General features: G+C 42.8%; 1 protein-coding gene across 15 annotated transcripts in view; it reads left to right on the forward strand.

Annotated features, from left to right (window-relative positions):
* Nucleotides 1–23410, forward strand: part of DTNB (dystrobrevin beta) — a 382151-nt gene that overhangs the window by 79377 nt on the left and 279364 nt on the right. For all 15 annotated transcript variants that reach the window (XR_007773779.1, XR_007773778.1, XR_007773777.1 and 12 more), the window contains one exon: nt 14997–15151. Coding sequence is in view for 12 of the 15 variants with exons in the window: in XM_050948808.1 (XP_050804765.1) it covers nt 14997–15151 (155 nt within the window). In the remaining 3 variants the exon portion in view is untranslated. The remainder of the gene's footprint in view (nt 1–14996; nt 15152–23410) is intronic.

A 23410-nucleotide genomic window follows, 5' to 3' on the forward strand; every position in this document is an offset into this window, starting at 1 on the left:
AAGGCCAACTTATCTCCAGGTTGGCACTTCAGGCTGCCCTCAATGTAGCAGATACAGCAGCCCGCACGACGGCAACAGCTATAGTAATGCAAAGGGCCTCATAGCTTCACCCCTCAGGAATCCTTAGAGAGCTCCAGCACAAAGTGGAAGATCTGCCTTTTGACAGAGACAAGCTCTTTTCCTAAAAACTGATGAAGTCGAGCAACATTACGGACCCAGGGATATACACACCACCTAACAGGAGACAAAGGTACCAGCCCTACAACAAGAGCAGAGACAGCATGTCTCAATGCCAGTAGAGACCATATGAGCACAGGGCCAAAGAAACAGAACACAGAGACGTCGACAGAACCAGTCACAGAAAGCGGCGTCCCAACAACCACCAAATAAACTGCAATTTTGAAGCATTGGTCAAGGGTCTGCACGACCTCCCCACAGCACCAGTGTCAATGACCAGTACCCAAATCTTTGGGCTCCAACTCAGACCATATTACAGCAACTGGGCCTCCGTCACCTCGGACCAGTGGATCTTAGAGATCATTCAACCAGGCTATACCATCCTTTTTACATCTATGCCTCCTACCCACCCGCCTTCCCTATTCGTCTTCAGGGATCACCTTCTGTGAATAGGTGCAGTGGAACTGGGTCAATCACAACACAGAGGGAAGGGATTCTACTCCCACTACTTCCTGACCCAAAAGAAAAACGGGGAATGGAGACCCATCCTCAATTTAAGGAGACTCAACAAATTCATCCACACCCACAGGCCACTCTGAGCTCAATCATTCCTATGCTGGAAGAAGGGACTGATACACAGCCCTCAATCTACAAGACACGTAGTTTCACGTTACAATCCATCCAGCTCAAAGACACTCCCTAAAGTTCACAGTAGGACAGGAACATTTCCAATACAGAGTGCTACCATTCGACCTCTCAACTGCACTGAGAGTATTCACCAAAACACTTGCGGTAGTAACAGCTGATGTACACAGAAGGGGGATACTGATATTCCCTTACTTAGACGACTGCCTACTCAAAGACACCACAAAGACAGAAACAGAAGGAAGCATTCAAATTATCACCTCTCTCTTTCACTCCGTGGGACTTCAAATCAATGAAAAGAAATCCACTCTTGCTCTGGTGCAGCAACTAGAGTTCATTGGAGCTCACCTGGACTCCCTCATGGCCAGAGCATCACTGCCAAGGCCACATTTCACAGCTATGACCTCCCTTATATCAGTGATCTCACACAGTCCATGGGTATGTGTACGAATGTGCGTACAACTATTGGGACATATGGCTGCTACCACATTCGTTGTAAAACACGCCAGGCTGCACATGTGATACCTTCAGAGATGGCTGAATGCAGTATACAGCCCACAAAGACACAGTCTAAACAAGAGAGTCACACACACCGGAGAAGTGATACAATCACTATGCTGGTGGACAAACCCAACAAACGTTTTCTCTGGTATACCATTCCAACAGGAACCACCATCTGTTCAGATCATGACAGATGCCTCCCTGATTGGATGGGGGGCTCACCTGAACCAACATACAACCCAGGGTAAATGGTCCTCTGTGGAAACACATCTACACATAAACCTGCTACAACTATGTGCAGTCCGCAGTGCATGCTCTCACTTTCTTCCTCTCATAAGAGACAGAAAAGTACGTATCCTAACACAACATCCCATGTATGTTCTATATCAACCGCCAGGGTGGGGCACAGTCCCACCCTTTATGTGGGGAGGCTCTAAAGCTATGGAACTGGTGCATAAGGCACAACATCACTCTCACAGCATCATACCTATCAGGCCACTTGAATATCATGGTGGACACTCAAAGCAGACAGTTCTCCCAAGAACACAAATGGAAACTGAACGACGAAATAACACATCATATTTTTCACAGTTGGGGAACTCCATTGGTAGACCTGTTTGTGACACGAGCAAACAAGAAATGCCCAAAGTTCTGCTCACTTGCAGGACAGAGAGTACAATCACTGAGAGATGCATTCTTTATCAGATGATGTCAAGTATCAGAGGGGTAGTCGTGTTAGTCTGAATCTGTAAAAGCAGCAAAGAGTCCTATGGCACCTTATAGACTAACAGATGTATTGGAGCATGAGCTTTCATGGGTGAATACCCACTTCGTCGGATTTTATCAGATGGAACGCCCCTCTCCTATATGCCTTCCCACTGATTCCTCTGATCTCCAGAGTCATACACAAGACAAAATCCAGTGGGACCAAGCTAATCAACATGGCCCACACAGACTTGGTTCCCTTACCTGTCCAACATGGCACTATGCAAACTGTTCACTCTTCCCATCTAACACAATCTCCTCTCACAGGACAACGATCAAACCCTCCATCCGGATCTGGGCAAACTCCACCTGAAGGCATGGCTCCTTCTTGGCTCTGCCCTGAGGAATTAACCTGTTCTGACCGAGTAAAACAAGTACTGATTAATAGCACGAAACATACCACACGCTCTACTTACCTCCAAAAATGGAAAAGATTTTCCTTCTGGTGCCAAACCAAACAAATGTCTGCACAACAGGCCCCATTTCTGATCATCCTAGATTATCTACTATACTTAGAAAAACTCAGGGCTGGCTACGAACTCGATTAGAGTTTACTTTGTGACCATAATGCCCTTCCACCAACAGGTGGATGGGATGTCAGTATCCATGCAATTACTAAGAGGTTTGTAACAGGGTTACAGAACATATATCCAGATATCTGTGAACCCACCATCATGGGATTTAAACTTAGTGCTCAAAGGTCTAACCAGAAAACCATTCAAACCCTTAGCATTGTGTTCTTTACTTCATTTATTTATGGAAGTGGCATTCTTGATAGCCATCACATTGGCATGAAGAGTGAGATGGGCACTCATGGCACACCCCCTATACACAATATTCTGTAAGGACAAAGTGACTCTGAGGACGCACCCAAAATTCATGATCAAAATATCGTCCTCATTCCACCTAAACCAGCCGATTCACTTACCTATATTCCATCCGAAACCACACAGCAACCCCAAGAGGCGATGTTACATACATTAGATGTCTGTTGCGCCCTGGCCTTTTATCTGGACAGAATGAAGGACTTCCGTATATCTCCCAGACTATTTGTATCAATGACAGAAAGATCTAAAGGTACAGCTATATCCACACACAGACTATCTAAGTGGATAAAACTTGTTGTGCTACTCCCTATGTAACATAGCAGCCCCAATGGGCATCAGAACACACTCAACAAGAGCTGTAGCGACTTCCATAGCATTCCTTCACAATGTACCCATCACAGAGATATGCAGAGCAGCCACTTGGGCATCTGAACACACATTCACTAACCATTATGCCATTATGCTCAGATTGAGCACAGACACAAGGGTAGGCTTCACAGTCCTAGACGCAGCTACAGACTCAACTCTGAAGTCCCTTCCATCCTCATGAGGGCTTTGCTCATTCACCTTCGAGTCCTGTCCCTGTGGGTGCTCCACTTTAGAAGAAGGGAAGGTTACTCACCTTGTACAGTTACTGAGGTTCTTTGAGATATGTGTCCCTGTGGGTGCTCCGCTAGCCACCCTTCTCCTCTCTTCTTTGGAGTAAGAGCTTAATGCTTCACGGTAGAGAAGGAACTGAGGGGGTCAGGGCATGCATGTGCCAGAAGAGGAGCCAGTGGCGCCACGAGACAGCAACTGTGCACGTGTGCCCTGACCGGACACAATTGGAAAAATCTCTGATCTACGGCGCAGGGACGCACCGCCACCTTATGTGGAGCATCCACAGGGACACACATCTCGAAGAACCTCAGTTACTGCACAAGGTGAGTAATCTTCCCTTCTGTCAGCTACTGTATCTTGCCTAAGCAGCTTTCGTTTCTACCGTGGTTGACTCATATGCCCACAACTCGTCTGTTCCCTGCTATCCCTATTAGCCCAAGATCTTACTAAGATTGACACCATCTGGTGCTGGCTCTCCTTCTTTCACCCATGCTTTCTTTCTTTACCTTTTTCCTTCCCCTTTCCTGATCTCCTTTTAAGCTCTATTGCTCCCCTTCTGATCATTCCTAATCTCTTCCTTATCTGGTTTCTTTTGTCTCACGTTCAGATATATTCCACTGTCTCCCCCACAATAAAATAGTTGCCCCCCTCTTGCTTCACTGTCTACTTTCTCTTCTGTCCCCTCCTTTTCAAACCTTGACACCTTCAGTGTCTGTTCTTCTCCTGGTGCCTTTATTTCCTTATTATAAACTATGTCCTTGATAATTTCAATAAAACTCAATCCCCAGTTTGAACATATATGGCTTTTGGACATCCAGCAAAAAGCCTTTTTGACTTAACTGAGTTACACCTGTTCAAAAAAATACTTCACAAAATGTAATTTATACAGTTGTAAGTGGCCGTGTCATTGTGTATGCATGTGTAAGTGCTTTTTAAGTTCTTTGGATTCCTTGATCTCTGAAGGTGTGTATGAAAACTTCATTACATTCAATTGTGAATATGCATCTGGGATGAGGCTCATATGCTGCTATTAATGTGCACTTTTAATGCAAAAAAGTGTACATTGCATGAGACAGTAGATGGTGGTTACCTAACTGAATTTTCATCTTATGTAGCTAAAGTAATAGTCTACTGTTGTCTAGAACGCAGGTTCTCAACCTTTTTCTTCTGAGGCCCCTTCAACATACTATAAAAACGGCATGGCCCTCCTGTACCACAACAACTGTTTTTCTGCATATAAAACCCGGGCCAGTATTGGGGGGTAACAAGCAGGGCAGTTACCCAGGGCCCCATGCTACAGGGTGTCCTGTAAAGCTTTGGCTTTATCCCCTCACGGAAGAGCGCGGGCTCAGGTTCGGACTTTCAGTCCTTAGCTCCATAGAGTCTAATGCCAGTTCTGCTTGGCAGACCTCCTGAAACCTGCTCGCGGACCCCCAGTTGAAGACTACTGGTCTAGAAAATACTTTTGTCATGGAAATTTTTGTTTTACCATAATTTTTTTTTAAAACTTTGGAAATTCCATATAAAGATCTTTCTTAAAAATTATTAAGGTTTCAAAGTTGAAGGACATTAGTTGATGCTTCTTGATACGTAAGAACATAAGAAAGGCAATGGTCCATCTAGCCCTGTATCCTGTCTTTCAACAGTGCCCAGTGCCAGATGCTTCAGAGGGAATGAACAGAACAGGACAATTTTGAGTGATCCACCCCCTCATCATCCAATCCCATCTTCTGGCAGTTGGAGATTTAGGGCATCCGGAGCATGGGATTGCATCCGCAGTTTTGAACCCAGTTGTGCTTTTGACTTTTACAACAACCCCTGGCAATGAGTTCTACAGGTTGACTGTGCATTGTGTGAAGGAAGTAGCTCTTTTTGTTTGTTTTAAACCTGCTGCCTTTTAATTATATTGGGTGATCAGTAGTTCTCATGTTATGTAAAGGGGTAAATAACACTTCCTTATTTTCATACTGCACAGCATTCATGATTTTACACACCTCTATCATATTGCGACTTACTCGTCTCTTTTCTAAGATGAACAGTCCCAGTCTTTTTAATCTTGCCTTGCGTAGAACCTGTTCCATACTTCTAAACATTTTAGTTGTCCTTCTCTGCACCTTTTCCATTTGTAATATATCTTTTGTGAGATACAGTGACCAGAACCTCGTGTACTATTCAACGCATGAGTGTACCATGGATATAGTGGCTTTATGATATTTTCTATTTTACTATCTACCCCGTTCCTCATGGTTCCCTCAATGTTCTGTTTGCTTTTCTGACTGCTGCTCCATATTGAGCAGATGTTTTCAGAAAACTATCCATGATGACTTGAAGATAGTTTTCTTGATTAGTAACAGCTAATTTAGACCCCATCATTTTGTATGTATAGTTGGGATTATTTTTTCCAGTGTGTATTACTTTGAATTTACCAACATTGATTTTCATCTGCCATCTTGTCACCCAATTAATGCAATCCTTTTGTAACTCTTCGCGGTCTGCTTTAGGTTTAACTATCTTGAGTAATTTAGTATCGTCTGCCAGTTTTGCTACCTCACTGTTCACTCCTTTTTCCAGATTGTTTGTTTATGAATGTGTTGAACAACACTGGTGTCAGTACAGCTCCCTGGGGACCCTGCTATTTCTCTCTCTCTCCATTGTGAAAACTGACCATTTACTCCTACTCTTTGTTTTCCTATCTTTTAACTAGTTACTGATTCATGAGAGGACCTTCCCAATTATCCCATGATTGATTTGATTTAGTTGGGGATTGGTCCTGCTTTGAGCAGGGGGTTGGACTAGATGACCTCCTGAGGTCCCTTCCAACTCTGATATTCTATGATTCTATGCTTAGTTTGTTTAACAGCCTTTAGTGAGAGACCTTGTCAAAGGCTTTCTGAAAGTCGAAGTATAATATATCAACTGGATCATACTTGTCCATATGCTTGCTGACACCCTCAAATAATTCTAATAGATTGATGAAGCATGATTTCACTTTACAAAAGCTGTGTTGTCTCTTCCTCAGCATATCGTGTTCATCTGTGTCGGATAATTCTGTTTTTTATTATAGTTTCAACCAGTTTGCCTGGTAGTGAATTTAGGCTTTACTGGCGTGTAATTGCCAGAATTACTTTGAGATCCTTTTTTAAAAATCAGCTTTACATTAGCTACCTTCTAGTTATCTGGCTCAGAGGCTGATTTGAGTGATAGGTTATATACTATGATATGTTGAAGTTAGATTTTCAATGATATTGAAGTTAGGTTTTAAAATCTTCATTCCATGCCACTTCTGAAGGTAAATTTCAAACACAACTTGGCCCAAAATGAATCATGGTTCCACAGGATTTCTCTCTCTCATTATCTGAGTGCCATCCAACCTATGTACTGAATAAGACTGAAGAAGTCTTGTGGAAATGGTTATATATTACATCAAAAACAAAATGTTGAAAGAATGTTAAGGTTATAAAATGAAGCACGCAAAAACTGATAAATTCCAGAATGAACATTGTCCTTGCAACTTTATTTGGCTCCTTTGTGCGTTTATATTATGATGCAGACTTCAATTACATGATCACATTCTGTTTCTCCACAGGACCCCTGTCTCCATCAGTGAACATAGGTAGTTATTCAATATTACCTTTTTTCCTTCTCATTCAGTGAGTGGCCATAGGCCTCATATGATTTACACCAGTGGTGGGTAACCTGAATAGCAGGTTACCAACCTGCTGCACGTGGCACATCAGGGTAATCCACTGGCAGGCCATGAGACAGTTTGTTTACATTGACCGTTTGCAGGCACGGCCTCCCACAGCTCCCAGTAGCTGCAGTTCACTGTTCCCAGCCAATGGGAGCGGCGGGAAGCGGCACAGGCTGCAGGGACATGCTGGCTGCTACTTCCCGCCGCTCCCATTGTCCGGGAACAGCGAACTATGGCCACTGGGAGCTGCGGACAGTCAATATAAACAAACTAGCTCATGGCCTGCCAGCGGATTACCCTGAAAGGCCGCAGATTGCCCACCACTGATGTACACCCTCCAAACCCAGTGCTTAGTAAAAAATTATTAATTTCCCGCTGAGTGTTTCCGTGGAACTCTCACTGTAGCTTCTGAGTGCTTCAGAAATTCATGAATTTACAAGTAGAACCTCAGAGTTATAAGTACCAGAATTACGAACTGACCAGTCAACCATACACCTCATTTGGAATTGGAAATTCGCAATCAGGCAGCAGCAGAGATGAAAAAGAAAAGGCAAATACAGTACAGCACTGTGTTAAACATAAACTACTAAAAATAATAAAGGGAAAGTTTAAAAAAAATTGACAAGGTAAGGAAACTGTTTCTGTGCTTTTTTTCATTTAAATTAAGATGGTTAAAAGCAGCATTTTTCTTCTGCATAGTAAAGTTTCAAAGGTGTATTAAGTCAGTGTTCAGAAAGAACAACCATAATGCTTTGTTCAAAGTTATGAACATTTCAGAGTTATGAGCAACCTCTATTCCCGAGGTGTTCATAACTTTGAAGTTTTACTGTATCTTCACAACACATGTAACCTTAATACTGGCTCTTCCTAACTTTTGAGTGCTTAACTTTGCAAATATAATGCTCTTAGGGCTTGTCTACACAGCAAGATACTGCGTGTCAAGCCAGAGTGTGCAACACTTTGCCCTGCTGTAATGTCCTGTGTTGTAGACACTGCTATAGTGTAGTGAAAGTCTCAAGAGTGTGACTTAGTGTACTACTACTGGGAAGTGTAGTATACTAATTCACACTCCGGGACTTTCAATGCCCCTTAGCAGGGTCCATGCAGTGAGTCAGTGTGTGGCAAGCTAGTATGTTCTAGATTTGCACCCTGGTGTGCCATGCTCTGAGTTGCTATGTAGTCAAACCCTAAGTGTGGTTCTTTGAGATGTGTTTGTCCGCATATAATCCTTTTCTGATGCACATGTGCCTCATAATGCAGATTCAGATCAGAGTCTTTTGGCCTGCGGTGGCTTTTGGGCTATATGTGCATCCTGAATGCCCTTGTGACTCCCAACTGAGGGAATAAAAGGCAGAGTGGGTCCAACTGTCCTTTAGTTCCTTCATCAATTCAGAATCCAAATCATATAGGACTCTGCATTACTGGGGAAGGAGTATGGGTTGTGAAATACGTGTGGGCAATGTACCTTAGAGACCTACAGTTACTGTAGGGTAAGTAACTGTTTTCCCCCAGTTACTGGTACTGGTTACAGGTGATACGGGCTCTCATAGCTTAATTGTGAGCTTCTGTTTTTGGAGTCATTCAAGACCAAGTGTTTCAGACTAACCTCTGTTGTAGGTTAGTGTACCCAGAACTGAATGGAAAGCTGGTAGCGCAGGTTGGCACTTGGTCTGAATGAAGAGTAGACTTTTTGAACTATCTTAGTATGTTAAGGTTTAATAGTTTTTTTCCCACTGTATTGAGTGAAATGCAATGTTTTGGGTTTATTTCAATTTTAAAATCAAAATATCAGTACAGGGGATATAACAGTAGTTAAATTTACAATTGCAAAATATCTCCTAGCAGCATAAAAAAATTAAAATACCAGCTGATATGAAAGAGATGCTTTTTTCATTTGGAAAGTAAGATGATTAGACCTCAGCTGGAGTATTATATCCAGTTCTGGGCACCACATTTCAGAAAAAATGTGGGCAAAATGGAGAAAGTCCAGAAAAGAGGAACAAAAATGATGAAAGGTCTAGAAAGCATGACCTATGAGGGAAGATTGAAAAAAGTGGGTTTGTTTCGTCTGGAGAAGAGAAGACTGAGAGAGGACATGATAACAGTTTTCAAGTATGTAAAAGGTTACAAGGAGGAGGGAGAAAAATGTTTCTCCTTTACCTCTGAGGATAGGACAAGAAGCAATGTACTTAAATGTTTAGACTGGACATTAGGAAAATCCTCCTAACTGTTAGAGTGGTTAAGCACTGGAATAAATTGCCTAGAGAGTTTTTTAAGAGCAGGTTAGACAAACACCTGTCAGGGATGGTCTAGCTAATACCATGAGTGCAGGAGACTGGACTAGATGACCTCTCGAGGTCCCTTCCAGTCCCATGATTCTATGCAGTATGTTTTAGTTTGGTCATTAATGAATGGAAGTTGTGGCCTCACTAGTGTATCTTTCTTACGTTATTTATTGGTGTAGGTAATTAATCTTCAGTTACTTTTAATAGTAAAGTTATATAAAGGAATGTGTCATGGGTTTCAGATTTTGAGTTTTGTGTGGAATACTGGGAATATTATAATATTGGCTGTCAAATAGTAAGTACGTATTTATAACATTAGGACAGCTTTAAGTTTTTTTAACATAACTTTTAATGTTCTTATGTACAGTATTCTTGATCATTTTTCTATTTTTAAAAAAGTATAGTTACAGCTCTAATTCAGTGTTAATTAAGTTTTACCTGGCAATTGAGTATTAAAATTATTTCTAAGAAGTTTAGAATTTGTATTTGTAGTATATTTAAAAATATTAAACATATATAATTTCTTCCATATATAATTTCTCCCCAACAAAGCCAACAACTGCTTCCCTCTCCTTCCCTTCCACACTCCAAGTCACAGGGGCTCTCTCTTATTATCTCCCACTCAGAACATCACCCAAAACACACATATCCTCCACCTCTGTCCTAGGTTATCTCAGTCATAACCCTTGCATGCCACTTCTTTTGTTCTCTTTGCATCCCATCCATGGCATCTCTCTACTACATTAAAACACCTGATCACCACCTGCAGCTTCCTTTGCTTGTTGAAGCAGATATATGGCATTAATCTCTCCCATCTCTTGCTCTTACCTTCTTTTATATCTGAAAATTCACACTGCCCTGCACATCTCCTTACACCAGCATTACATCAGTACTCAAATAAAAGTGCAAAAATTGAACCATACCAGGCAATTCCTGGGTTACTTCCTGCCCTGACAACCATTCCCAAATATTCCCTACTTTCACTCCACCAGGAGCGAACAAGGCATAATTTTGTTCAGTTTATCCTTTAGATAGCCCTCTGGTGAAGTTTGTGCATTCCACACAACGTACTCTTTAGAACCTGCCAACAGAACCTGTCACAAACCATGACTTTGGCCTTGTCTTCACTAGGGAAAAAGGTGTGTTCTTAACTCAAGTTAGCTAACATGAGTGAATATCCTAGTGAAGACCAGGCAGTTTGTACTTTTCACATGAGTTAGCAGGTCAAGATAAATCCTAGGCTCCTGTATAGTCTTGTGTTAACCTGCTGAAATTACAAACTTCCCTGGTCTTCACTAGGATTGTACCTCATGCTAGCTAACTTGAGTTAAGAACACATCTTTTTTCCTAGTGAAGATGCACTTGTTGGGTTATGAGATCCTATTCTCCTTCTCTGTCCTCCAAAATGTCTGTGAGGTAAAATAAGATTAGATTTCCTGCAACGCAGTGAGCATGCCAATTTCAGCCTCAAGGCAATTCTCTTTACTCCATCACATCCCACTGTTTCCCTACCTCACTTTTTGGTTTTACTGACTCCTCTACTGGCAGGATCTTTAAGTGGAACATCAGCATAGTGCCAAACTGTGTTTGGGTTCCTAAGGTTTGCTTGTTTAAATGTTGTGGTTTTCAATTTAATTTTTTTGTCCTGATAGTATTTTACCAGCTTTCTCAAAGGATTTTTGATACAATTGAGGCCTCAACATCTGCTTTGTCTGCATTCTGCCATATTTTTCATGTTATGGCAATCTTGGATAACGACCGAGTACATGTTGTTCGATTTAAGAAAACTTTCATTGCAGATTTGAAAAAATGCAAAGATACAAATGTGAGATTTCTAAAGATAGCTATAGCACTCGGCCCAAGGTTTAAGAATCTGTAGTGCCTTTCAAAATCTAAGAGGGACGAGGTGTGGAACATGTTGTCAGCAACACACTCAGATGCAGAAACTACAGAACCTGAACCACCAAAAAAGAAAATCAACCTTCTGTTGGTGGCACAGGTGATGAAAATGAATGTGCATCAGTCCGCACTTCTTTGGATCTTTATCAGGCAGAACCTGTCATCAGCATGGAAGCATGTTCTCTGGAATGCTGGTCGAAGCATGAAAGGGCATACAAATGTTTAGCATATCTGGCAGGTAAATATCTTGCAATGCTGGCTACAACAGTGCCATATGAATACCTGTTCTCACTTTCAGGTGATATTGCAAATAAGAAGTGAGCAGCAGTATCTCCCGTAAATGTAAACAAACTTATTCGTCTTAGCGATTGGTTGAACAAGAAGTAGGACTGAGTGGACTTATAGGCACTAAAGTTTTATATTGTTTTGTCTTTGAGTGCAATTATGTAACAAAAAAATCTACATTTGTAAGTTGCACTTTCACAATAAATAGATTGCAGTACAGTACTTGTATGAGGTGAATTGAAAAATACTATTTCTTTTGTGTATCTTTTTTACAGCGCAAATATTTGTAATAAAAATAATATAAAGTGACCACTGTACACTTTGTATTCTGTGTGGTCACTGAAATCACTATTTCTGAAAATGTAGAAAAAATCCTAAATATTTATAATAAATAGTATCTATTATTGTTAAAGAGTGCAATTAAAACTGCGATGAATCACAAGTCTTTTTTTTAATCCTTTGACAGCCCTAAAAATAACCTTTATACTCATACTCAAGATCCCCCTGTTTATGCATACGAGAATCAAATTAGCCTTTTTAGCCACAGCGGTGCAGTGGGAGCTCAGATTCAGGTGATTATCCACCATGATCCACAAATCTTTTTCAGATCCTTCCCTGAAGGCAGCTGGGAAGCTGAAAAATTCTGTGTAAGTTCTCCTGAAACAATTTTTCTTAAAATCGCTTTCCTTGAAAATGTTCACATTTTTGATGTTCCTCCCTGCTTCAGAATGAAACTTTTTTCGTTAAAATGCAAAAAATTTGTCAGGAAGGGTTTATTTCCCCCTAGTCATCCAGCTCTGTGCAATTCTTGATTGCTCATTGTTACCAATCGTAATGTGTTTATGTGTCTGGACCCAGAGAAAGAGGGATTAACTCCTTCACTCCCAGAGGGTATGAGTACAAAGTGAACAGGTTATTTGAGTCATAGCTATTGTTCATAAAAATATCAGTACTGTTCCTACATTCTCCATGTCAGATGTTCTGCTGCATGCATGCGTACTTTTTGCATGCTGCACCAGTTCTGGGCATATAGTCTGTACACAGGCTCCAATCAAACTGCCCAATAAGACCACAAGACCCATTTTAATAGTGAAGGAAATTGGTCAGGTTTATTACTGACGAAGAATGGTCCTAGCTCCCGGGATCAATGTCAGCTTAGTAAGTCGCGGGACTTTCCACTGCCCCCTAGGCGGGACGAAGGTTTAAAGCGAGGTATCCCAACATTTATAGACTAAGACAAACAATCAAGGATAAACAACTTATGTATCACCTTACGTGTTTCATGACATGTTTTTTACCTCCCCTTGTACTTTCCTCCTGATGTTCCAGACAAAGCATCTCTTTTAGAATCATAGATTTGGGTTGGAAGAGACCTCAGGAGGTCATCTAGTCCAATCCCATTCTCAGAGAAGGACCAACCCCAACTAAATCATCCCAGCATAACCCATTCCAGTGCTTCACCATCCTCCTAGTGAAATAGTGTTTCCTAATATACAACCTAGACCTCCCCCACTGCAACTTGAGACCATTGCTCCTTGTTCTGTCATCTGCCATCACCGAGAACAGCTGAGCTCCATCCCCTTTGGAACCCACCTTCATGTAGTTGAAGGCTGCTCTCAAATCCCCCCTCACTCTCCTCTTCTGCACACTAAATAAGTCCAGTTCCCTCAGCCTTTCCTCATAAGTCATGTGCTCCAGCCCCCTAATCATTTTTGTTGCCCTTCGCTGGACTCTCCAATTTGTCCACATTCTTTCTGTAGTGGAGGGTCCAAAACTGGATGCAGTACTCCAGGTGTGGCCTCACCAGTGCCAAGTAGAGGGGAATAATCACTTCCCTCAATCTACTGGCAATGCTCTTACTAATGCAACCCAATATGCCGCTAGCCTTCTTGGCAACAAGGGCACACTGTTGACTCATATCCAGCTTCTCATCCACTGTAATAGCCAGGTCTTTTTCTGCAGAACTGCCACTTAGCCAGTTGGTCCCCAGCCTGTGGTAGTGCATGGGATTCTTCCATCCTAAGTGCAGAACTCTACGCTTGTCCTTGTTGAACCTCATCTGATTTCTTTTGGACCAGTCCTCCAATTTGTCTAGGTCACTCTGGACCCTATCCCTACCTTCCAGTGTATCTACCTCTCCCCCCAGCTTAGTGTCGTCCACGAACTCGCTGAGGGTGCAATCCATCCCATTGTCCAGATAATGAAGATGTTGAACAAAATCGGCCCCAGGACCAACCCCTAGAGCACTCTGCTTGATACCGGTTGCCAACTAGTCATCGAGCCGTTGATCACTACCCATTGAGCCCGACAGTCTAGCCAGCTTTCTGTCTATCTTATAGTTCATTCATCCAATCCATACTACTTTAACTTGCTGGCAAGAATACTGTGGGAGACCGTATCAAAAGCTTTGCTAAAGTCAAGGTATATCATATCCACCGCTTTCCCTATATCCACAGAGCCAGTTATCTCATCATAAAAAGCAATCAGGTTGATCAGGCATGACTTGCCCTTGGTGAATCCATGTTGACTGTTCCTGGTCACCCTCCTCTCTTCCAAGTGATTCAAAATGGATTCCTTGAGGACCTGCTGTATGATTTTTCCAGGGACTGAGGTGAGGCTGATCGGTCTGTAGTTCCCCGAGTTCTCCTTCTTCCCTTTTTTAAATGTGAGCAATATATTTGCCTTTTTCCAACTGTCTGGAACCTCTCCGATCGCCAGGAGTTTTCAAAGATAATAGCTGATAGCTCTGCCAATTCATCATTTTTGTCAAACCATCTTATGATGTGCGAGGTTGGGGGGTTCTTGTGCTGGCCTGCTGGAATGTGTTTACATATTCAGTGTGTTTTAGCAATGCTAGCAATACTGGTGCCGAGTTCATGTACTGCACACTGACTTGCAGGCAAGCATCTGCTTTTGACAGGGCCTGATTGTTGCTCATAACATAAGTTTTGCTGACTTTGGTTCAGGCCTCAGGCCTTTCCCCAGGCCCATGCTTCAGGCTCTCTGTTTCTACTACACTCCACACATCCTAAATTTACCTGTCTTGCCTTCAACATATTAGAGGTTTTTAGTACATTGGAAAAATATATTGTATAGGAATGTGGAGAGAGAACCTGGAGGATATATAATAAATGAAGTGCATTCATGTTAAGTTTTATATTGTAACTTGGAAAGAAGTAATATAAAATTGATGTTCCTGGTAAACAAGTAGAAATAGATTACATAACTTAAAAAAAAAACGTTTATGGTGGAAAGCATAATGCATTTTTCAATAAACTTATATTTACTCTAAGGTTTTACTTTATTTTGTTCTTCTTATAGATATTTTCTCCCAAATGTCAGATTCCAATGGATTGATGATATTTACAAAGTTTGATCAGTTTTTGAGAGAAGTTTTAAAACTTCCAACAGCTGTATTTGAAGGGCCTTCTTTTGGATACACAGAACATTCCGTACGGACATGTTTCCCACAACAAGTAAGAGTTAACAAAATGTGATTGTATATTGCATGTTGAAATAGTACCACCTTCTAAAATCCAGTGACAACTTCTGTTATGGTTTGTATATACACTCTTTTAAACTTTGTGTGTCGTGTACTCCAAAAAATTTTAAGAGGGTCTGAGTAAATGATAGCAGAGTGCTAGCTCCACTGTAGTTACGGTTGAAATCAGATTTCTGTTTAAAGCTTAGCAGTAAATGCTCTAAAATCATCATGGTTACTTGGATTGCTTTGAAATTTGATGCCTGTCTTGGGGGAGTGGGGTTCGGTTACTGATCCAACATTGGGGCCATTTGAACAACAGGTTCACCGAGTATTGGCCCTATAGGTACTCCACTTCAGGTGCTCATGTGCCTTTGATCAGAGGCTTTCAGTAGCCGTGCCCATTCAGTTTGTGCATGCACCCTATCTATCCTTGTGCCCCTCATAGCAAGGGTATATAGGGGCATGTTGAGTGAACAACTCTCAGTTCCTTTCTCAATAGAGGGGCTGGGCTACAGTACAGCATTTCAAACAGCAGGGGCACAGGGTATCTAGTGCAGCAGGCATCAGTCAGGTGCAAGCCTTGATGAGAGAGGGGCCGGAGTGCAAATTTGTGCAGATTTTTATTTCCAAAGAGTCGGAGTGCAGGTCCCAGACCAATGGTTCAGACTGCTCCAGCAGCACTATACCCCTGGCCAAAAGACAGGCAACTGGCATCTCCATGGGGAGGCATACCCCCATAGTTTGAGAACCTCTGTGTCATACTTATTGTTTTAGTCTGTATTTATCTCCATGGGGTATTCTCATTCAGTTGAGACAATCACACTGAGATGAATGGGCCACTTCACACCTCTCAGAGCCTGCTATGCTTTCAAGATTGTTGGGGATATGGATATGGCGGAGCAGTTGCTGATGATTAATTTCATGCTGTATTACAGAGGAAGACCAACTCTTCTACAATTAAGATTGAGAAAATATTTCTGTTTAAAGGATGATTTTTCTAAATTCCAATATCTGTATGGGTACTCAGATTGTCTTGAAATTTGCTGTGCTTAATGGGAGTGGGAGTTAGGATTAGTGAGCCAAATTTGGGGTTATTTGAGCATGTGTCTGAGATACAGACCCATGGAGGGGGAAGCTTATGAAAATTCAGCATCTGCCAGTGTTTTTATTTTTTGTTTCACACCAGACTTCTAAAATGATAATGGCTTAACGGGAAGGGCAGGGTGAGGTGGTGGTGGTGGTGGGCGGGGGCTATATGTTGTAGGGAATAGTTGGGAGACTGGGTGAGGAGCGAGAAACACCAGTCTTCCTTTGAATGCTTTAAGTTACTGTAACCACCCTTGTAATAAAATTCTCCAGTTTTTGGGACACAGAATATGTCTGAGATTTCTCTCACCAACTCTGTTAGCAACTAATCACTGCAGACATATCAAGACACAACCATTATGCTCTTCCTACTGCAAAAAAAAGTACAGGGGCAGGAGAGCACTTTGAAATCACATAGCAATGGAGTGAACAGCAGACTCAGAAAACCTGGGGTCTATTCTCAGCTCTGCCACTGGAGTGTTGGGTCACTTTGGCCAAGTCACTTCATCTCTCTGTGCTTCAGTTTCCCTATTTTTAAGGGAGAATAATATTTTCCTCCTTGAGATCTACTGATGAAAAGTGCTATGTAAAAAGTAGTTATCAAATACCTATTTACAGGAGCATCTGAACGACACGCATACATGATAATTACAACTGCCTCAATGACCCCTAGTGTCTACCAACAACTTTTCTTTCTTCTAGAAACTTTAGGAAATTAAATGGCAACAACTTTGTTAATGCAGATTTAAGGTTGCCTGGATATAGTCTGTGCCTTTCCAGAATCTCAATTTCAGTAAAACTGAAACCTGTGAAAACCAGGAAATACAGAATTAAGGTACCCACTCACGCAATGTAATTGCCCAATTTGAGTGGTGCCCATAACCCCGCATACTCTCTCTGCTTTTGCCCTGTATTGAACAAGAGCTCCTTAAACTCTCACTTGCCCTATTCTTTCTGTGGAGTAGACTATCTACTACATTTTACAACTCCTTCAATCTTATTACGACCCCTTCACCCTTCTGCACACAGTACCATCAAACATTCTACTTTTGCTTACCCTTCCTTAAGCTCATAACCCACACTCATCGCCCACCTAACTGCTGACAATCCCCCGGGCAGGAAAACCCTTGTGCCCTGTCAGTGACACAGCCTATACAACACAGTGATGAAATGAGGCATACCAGATCTCCCGAAGCACACATGCAGTTCTTTCATTTGATCACACACACATAGAGGGTCAGGGAGAGCTTATCCCTTGACTCCTAGGCTACAGCCCTCCCTGCAGATGATAATCACAGCTCTACTTATTACTCCACCATTCAGTAAAGCTACACCTAACACAGTGAAGGCAGCTGAAGTGTATGCAGATAATTCCCAGTGCCTGCTGCCAGTGCCAGGGAGGCAGAGGCAAGCTAACATAGCTGTGTACCGTAACTCTGTATTTTCTGGTTTTCACAAATTTGAGTTTTGCTGAAATTGACATTCTGGAAGAACAAGTGCGTTAACTAAGTTTTTTGCCATTTAATAAAAGAAAATGGGCACAGTCTTTACTCAGGCAAAAGGTGGGTTTGGCACAATTCTAGTACCAGATTAAATTCATTACTTCAGGAAGGAGGCTTATGCATAGTTTGATCAAAGGCATTTTTATAAGAGTGTGGCAGTTTTAGGGGGTTTGCGAGTCACTACTTACTCCCCTGCCTCCAGAGTGAAGGACTTTCTTGTGGCAGCTGGATGTCAAGTCCCTGCTCCTGTCAGCCCTTCAGCCCTCAAGCACACCCGCCAAGGCTCTATCAGCCCCTACTTTGCCTTGCAGATTAAAAATAGATACACCCCAACTCCCAAGCCACTCCAAAGCATTCCCTGTAGCATCCAGTCTCTGTCACTGGACATTCACAGTAATTACCAGGTTACTACTCCCAAGGGAATAGGGTACGCACACACACACACGCCCCTTGTTTGATTCAACTAAGTATCAGTTCCAATATATCAACACAGACCTGTAATCTATGGTAAAATCAAATGTAAGTTTATTAACTAAGGGAAACACTAAAAGATAGTGAGCACAGGTAATAAGAATAACAGGTAACATATAACAAAAGTGTAACACACTTAACTGTAACATGCATAGGAAAGATAGGAAGTATGGCAAGAGACCACCCTGGCTTAACTAAGAAATCTTAAATTATCTAAAAATCAAAAAGAGTCCTACAAAAAGTGGAAACTAGGTCACATTGTAAAGGATGAATGTAAACAAATACAACTATGTAGGGACAAAATTAGAAAGGCCAAAGCACAAAACTAGATCAAACTAGCTAGAGACATAGAAGGTAACAAGAAAACATTCTAGAAATACATTAGAAGCAAGAGGAAAACCAAGGATAGGGTAGGACCATTGCTCAATGAAGGGGGAAAAACAATAAGAGAAAATGTGGAAATGGCAAAGGTGCTTTATGACTTCTTTGTTTCGTTTTTCACCAATAAGGTTGGCGGTGATTGGACGTCTAACATAGTGAATACCAGTGAAAATAAGATACGATCAGAAGAAGCTAAAATAGGGAAAGAACAAGTTAAAAATTACTTCGATAAATTAGATGTCAAATCACCAGGGCCTGATGAAATGCATCCTAGAATACTGAAGGAGCTCACTGAAGAGATATCTGAGCCATTAGCGATTATCTCTGAAAAGTCGTGGAAGACGGGAGAGATTCCAAAAGACTGGAAAAGGGCAAATGTAGTGCCCATCTATAAAAAGGGAAATAAGGACAACCCAGGGAATTACAGACCAGTCAGCTTAACTTCTATACCCAAATAAAATGGAGCAAATAATTAAGCAACCAATTTGCAAATACCTAAAAGATAATGTGATAAGTAGCAGTCAGCATGGATTTGTCAAGAGCAAGTCATATCAAACCAACCTGATAGCTTTCTTTAACATGGTAACACGACTTGTGGATGGGGGGGAGAGTGGTAGATGTGGTATATCTTGACTTTAGTAAAGCTTTTGATACTGTCTCACATGATCTTCTCATACACAGACTAGGGAAATGCAACCTAGATGGAGCTACTACAAGGTGGGTGCAGAACTGGTTGGAAAACCATTCCCAGAGAGTAGTTATCAGTGGTTCACAGTCAGGCTGGAAGGACATAATGAGTGAGGTCCCACAGGGATCAGTTCTGGGTCCGGTTCTATTCAATATCTTCATCAGTGATTAAGATAATTGCATAGAGAGTACACTTATGAAGTTTGTGAACTATACCAAGCTGGGAGGGGTTAAAAGTGCTTTGGAGGATAGGATTAAAATTTAAAATGATCTAGACAAACTGAAGAAATGTTCTGAAGTAAATAGGATGAAATTCAAATCATTTGCACGCATACTAAATGGGAAATGACTGCCTAGCAGGAGCGGCGCCAGGGTTTTTGGCACCCTAGGTGGGGATCCTTCCGCGCTCTCGGTCATTGGTGGCAATTCTGCAGCGAGGGGTGGTCCTTCCACGCTCCGGTCTTCGGGGCACTTCGGTGGTGGGTCACGGAGCGAGTGAAAGACCCTCTGCAGAATTGCCGCCAACGACCCAGAGTGCGGAAGGACCCCCTACTGCCGAATTGCCGCCGAGGGCGGCAATGCCCTCCCAAATCCTGGCACCCTAAGCGACCGCCTTGGTCGCCTAAATGGAAGTGCTGGCCCTGCTGCCTAGGAAGGAGTACTGCAGAACGGGATCTGGGGGTCATAGTGGACCACATGCTGAATATGAGTGAACGGTGTAATGCTGTTGCAAAAAAAAAGCCAACATCATTATGGGATGTATTAGCAGGAGTGCTGTAAGCAAGACACGAGAAATAATTCTTCCGCTCTACTCTGCGCTGATTAGGCCTCAACTGAAGTATTGTGTTCAGTTCTGGGTGCCACATTTCAGGAAAGATGTGGACAAATCTGAGCGAGTCCAGAGAAGAGAAACAAAAATTATTAATGGTCTAGAAAACATGACCTATGAGGGAAGATTGAAAAAACTGGGTTTGTTTAGTCTGGAGAAGAGAAGACTGATAGGGGACATAACAGTTTTCAAGTATGTAAAAGGTTGTTACAAGGAGAAGGGAGAAAAATTGTTTTTCTTAACCTCTGAGGATAGGACAAGAAGCAATGGGCTTAAATTGCAGCAAGGGAGGTATAGGTTGGACATTAGGAAAATGTTCCTAACTGTCAGGGTGGTTAAGCACTGGAATAAATTGCCTAGGGAGGTTGTGGATTCTCCATCATTGGTTAGACAAACACCTGTCAGGAATGGTCTAGATCGGGGTCGGCAAGCTTTGGCACCCGGCCCGTAAGGGTAAAGCCACTGGTGGACCGGGCCGGTTTGTTTATCTGGAGTGTCCGCAGGCATGGAGCCCCGCAGCTCCCACTGGCAGCGGTGCGCTGTTCCCGGCCAGTGGGAGCTGCGGGAAGCAGTGGCTGGCATGTTCCTCGGCCCATGCTGCTTCCTGCAGCTCCCATTGGCCAGGAACTGCGAACTGCAGCCAATGGGAGCTATAGGGCTCCGTGCCTGCGGGTGCTCCAGATAAACAAACCAGCCCGGCCTGCCAGCATTTTACCCTGACGGGCCGGGTGCCAAAGGTTGCCGACCCCTGATCTAGATAATACTTAGCCCTGCCAGGAGTGCAGGGGACTGGACTAGATGACCTCTCAAGGTCCCTTTAAGTCCTATGATTCTGTGCTAATCTCATCTAAACCAATTTCTCACGTAAGCCCTTTCTTGCAGCGTTTCAACCAAGATTGGTTGAGATCTGTTTTCCTGGGTATAACCACAATGCCTGGTTACCCGAGCACGTGCAGGATAAAACCGGCGTCCTTTTGCCTTTCTCTTATACCTCCAAGTCTGTTGTTTTTGTCCCCAGAGTCAGGTTGATGCCCTGTGTTTTCTTTCCTGGAATGCTAGCCTCAAGATGTCACCTAATACTTCTGTTTGTTTCATGTTTTCCCCATTGACCTGTTTTTCCTGTTAACTTTTACATGTAAATGTGGCCTCCTTTGGTTTGACTTTGCAATGCCTGATTTATATATGAACTGAGGTTGGTGATTCCACTTCCTTTGTCTGGCAAAACCAACTTGCCAACCATGCCTGGGGCACAGATTCTAAAACATATTTGCAGCACATACATACAGTTTCTTAAATATTACCCACACATAAGTCATGCAGTGATTGAGGACCAATATGGTGTAAGCTTCCTTAGATACCTCATTTGACCCTTTTGGAGTAAATACTATGAAAGTACTGTGCCCTTTCTCCACTGGTGATGTCTGGGCCTGGCTAAATGGGTTCTTGTGCCCCTCTTACAGGTAGAACCCAGGGAAGCCTCATCTACCAAGGAGGGAGGTTTCCTGGTGCTGAAGAATCTGTATCAACTGTAGACTTGAATTTTCAGTCACCTGGCGTACTTGGCCAACAGAGGACTTGGCTTTCCTTTATAGGGAGATCACTACTAGCTAGACATATTGATTCTTCTTCAAGTGCTGTCCCTGTAGGTGCTCCACTTCACTTCAGTTGATGGTGTGTCCCGGCGCCGTTGATTGGAGATTTTTGATAAGTGTCTGGTTGGGCTGTGCATGCGTAGCAGCTGTCTTGTGGTCATTGGAGTCTCAGTCAGCACGCTCATGGCCCGAATCCCTCAGTTCCTTCTCAACCGTCCTTAGCTGAAGACAGAGCTCTGAACAGTGCGACATCTCCTCTTCCTATAGTTAAATAGATAGAAATACTTGTTAGATATCTTATCCTCCAGTTTAGTATAGTTAATTAGATAATTGTTAGTAGTTTTAAAAAAAAATAGTTTTGTCTCCTGCAGGTACATGAACTTTCAATATTCATGCCAGGTTCTCATGGTTTTAAGAGATGCGGCTCCTGCTGTGAGGTGATGCCAAGGTCTGACAGTCATTCTCTGTGCATGAGTTGCCTTTGTGAAGCACACATACCATGTAAGTGCACTCACTGCAACAATTTGAAGGCAAGAACCCATCATGACTGGGATTTCCTCCTTAAGATGATCCTTATGGAGAAGTCACTCCAGCCAGGATCTGACAAGGATCTGAACTGGAAAGAGCATGGCTCCATCCACTCTTGAGAAGAGGAAGAGAGCCTCGAATTCTCCACAGAGGGAGTTGCACAAAAAGAAGTGGTCTCCTGCAAATCTCTACCATCGGTGCTGACAGCCCTGAGAGTCAGTACATACAATTCTCCTGGCACCTCTGGCATCAGCTATGCCACGGAGCCGAAAGCCAAGGAGTTGAGACATAGATCCAGCCATGTCTCCTCCATGGCACCTACCACAGCAGCACCGGCAACTGAGACAGCACTGATCACGCAGCCATCTTTGGCACTGATGAGGTCGATGCACAAGTCAAACGGACATGTATCTATCATAATACTATACTTGGCACCACTATCACCAGCAACTCCACCAGAGAGATCCTTTGGGGCCATCTGCCTGTCTCAAGTCAGGATAAAGGAGGAGGGTTGGGTGTGGGGCTAGCAACTCCACCTCGTAAAAAATCAACCTGCTACAGAAACGCCAACAATAGAGACAACAGAGACTTTTACCCTGGAAAAAGAACGGTCTTCAACTCGAAGATGCATGATGCTGGGTGGTAAAAGCCATGAGGAAGCCACTAAGCCGATTACCCTTCTTGCAACCAGGAGGATTGCCATAGGCACATGGAACGTGAGGACCATGTACGAGTCAGGAAAGACGGCGCAAGTTGCAGCTGAGATGAGGAGCAACAACCTGACCCTATTAGGCATTAGCGAGACAAGATGGACGCAAGCGGGACAGAGACGACTGTTGACAGGAGAGCTGTTGCTGTATTCAGGACATGAAGAGAGCGACGCACCCCCCACACAGGGAGTAGGCTTCATGTTGTCCAAGCAGGCACAGAGAGCACTGATTGGTTGGGAGGCACATGGTCCCAGGATCATCACAGCATCCTTCAGAACTAAAATGAAGAGGATTAAGATGAATGTTGTTCAGTGCTATGCTCCAACTAATGACAGCGAAGAGGAGGACAAAGATTATTTTTACAACAGACTCCAGAAAATATTAGAGATTCTCCCAGACAAAGACATCATCATCCTTATGGGAGACTTTAATGCCCAAATTGGACCTGACAACACAGGATATGAA

Source organism: Gopherus flavomarginatus, chromosome 4, assembly GCF_025201925.1.
Source record: "Gopherus flavomarginatus isolate rGopFla2 chromosome 4, rGopFla2.mat.asm, whole genome shotgun sequence".
Taxonomy (NCBI): domain Eukaryota; kingdom Metazoa; phylum Chordata; order Testudines; family Testudinidae; genus Gopherus; species Gopherus flavomarginatus.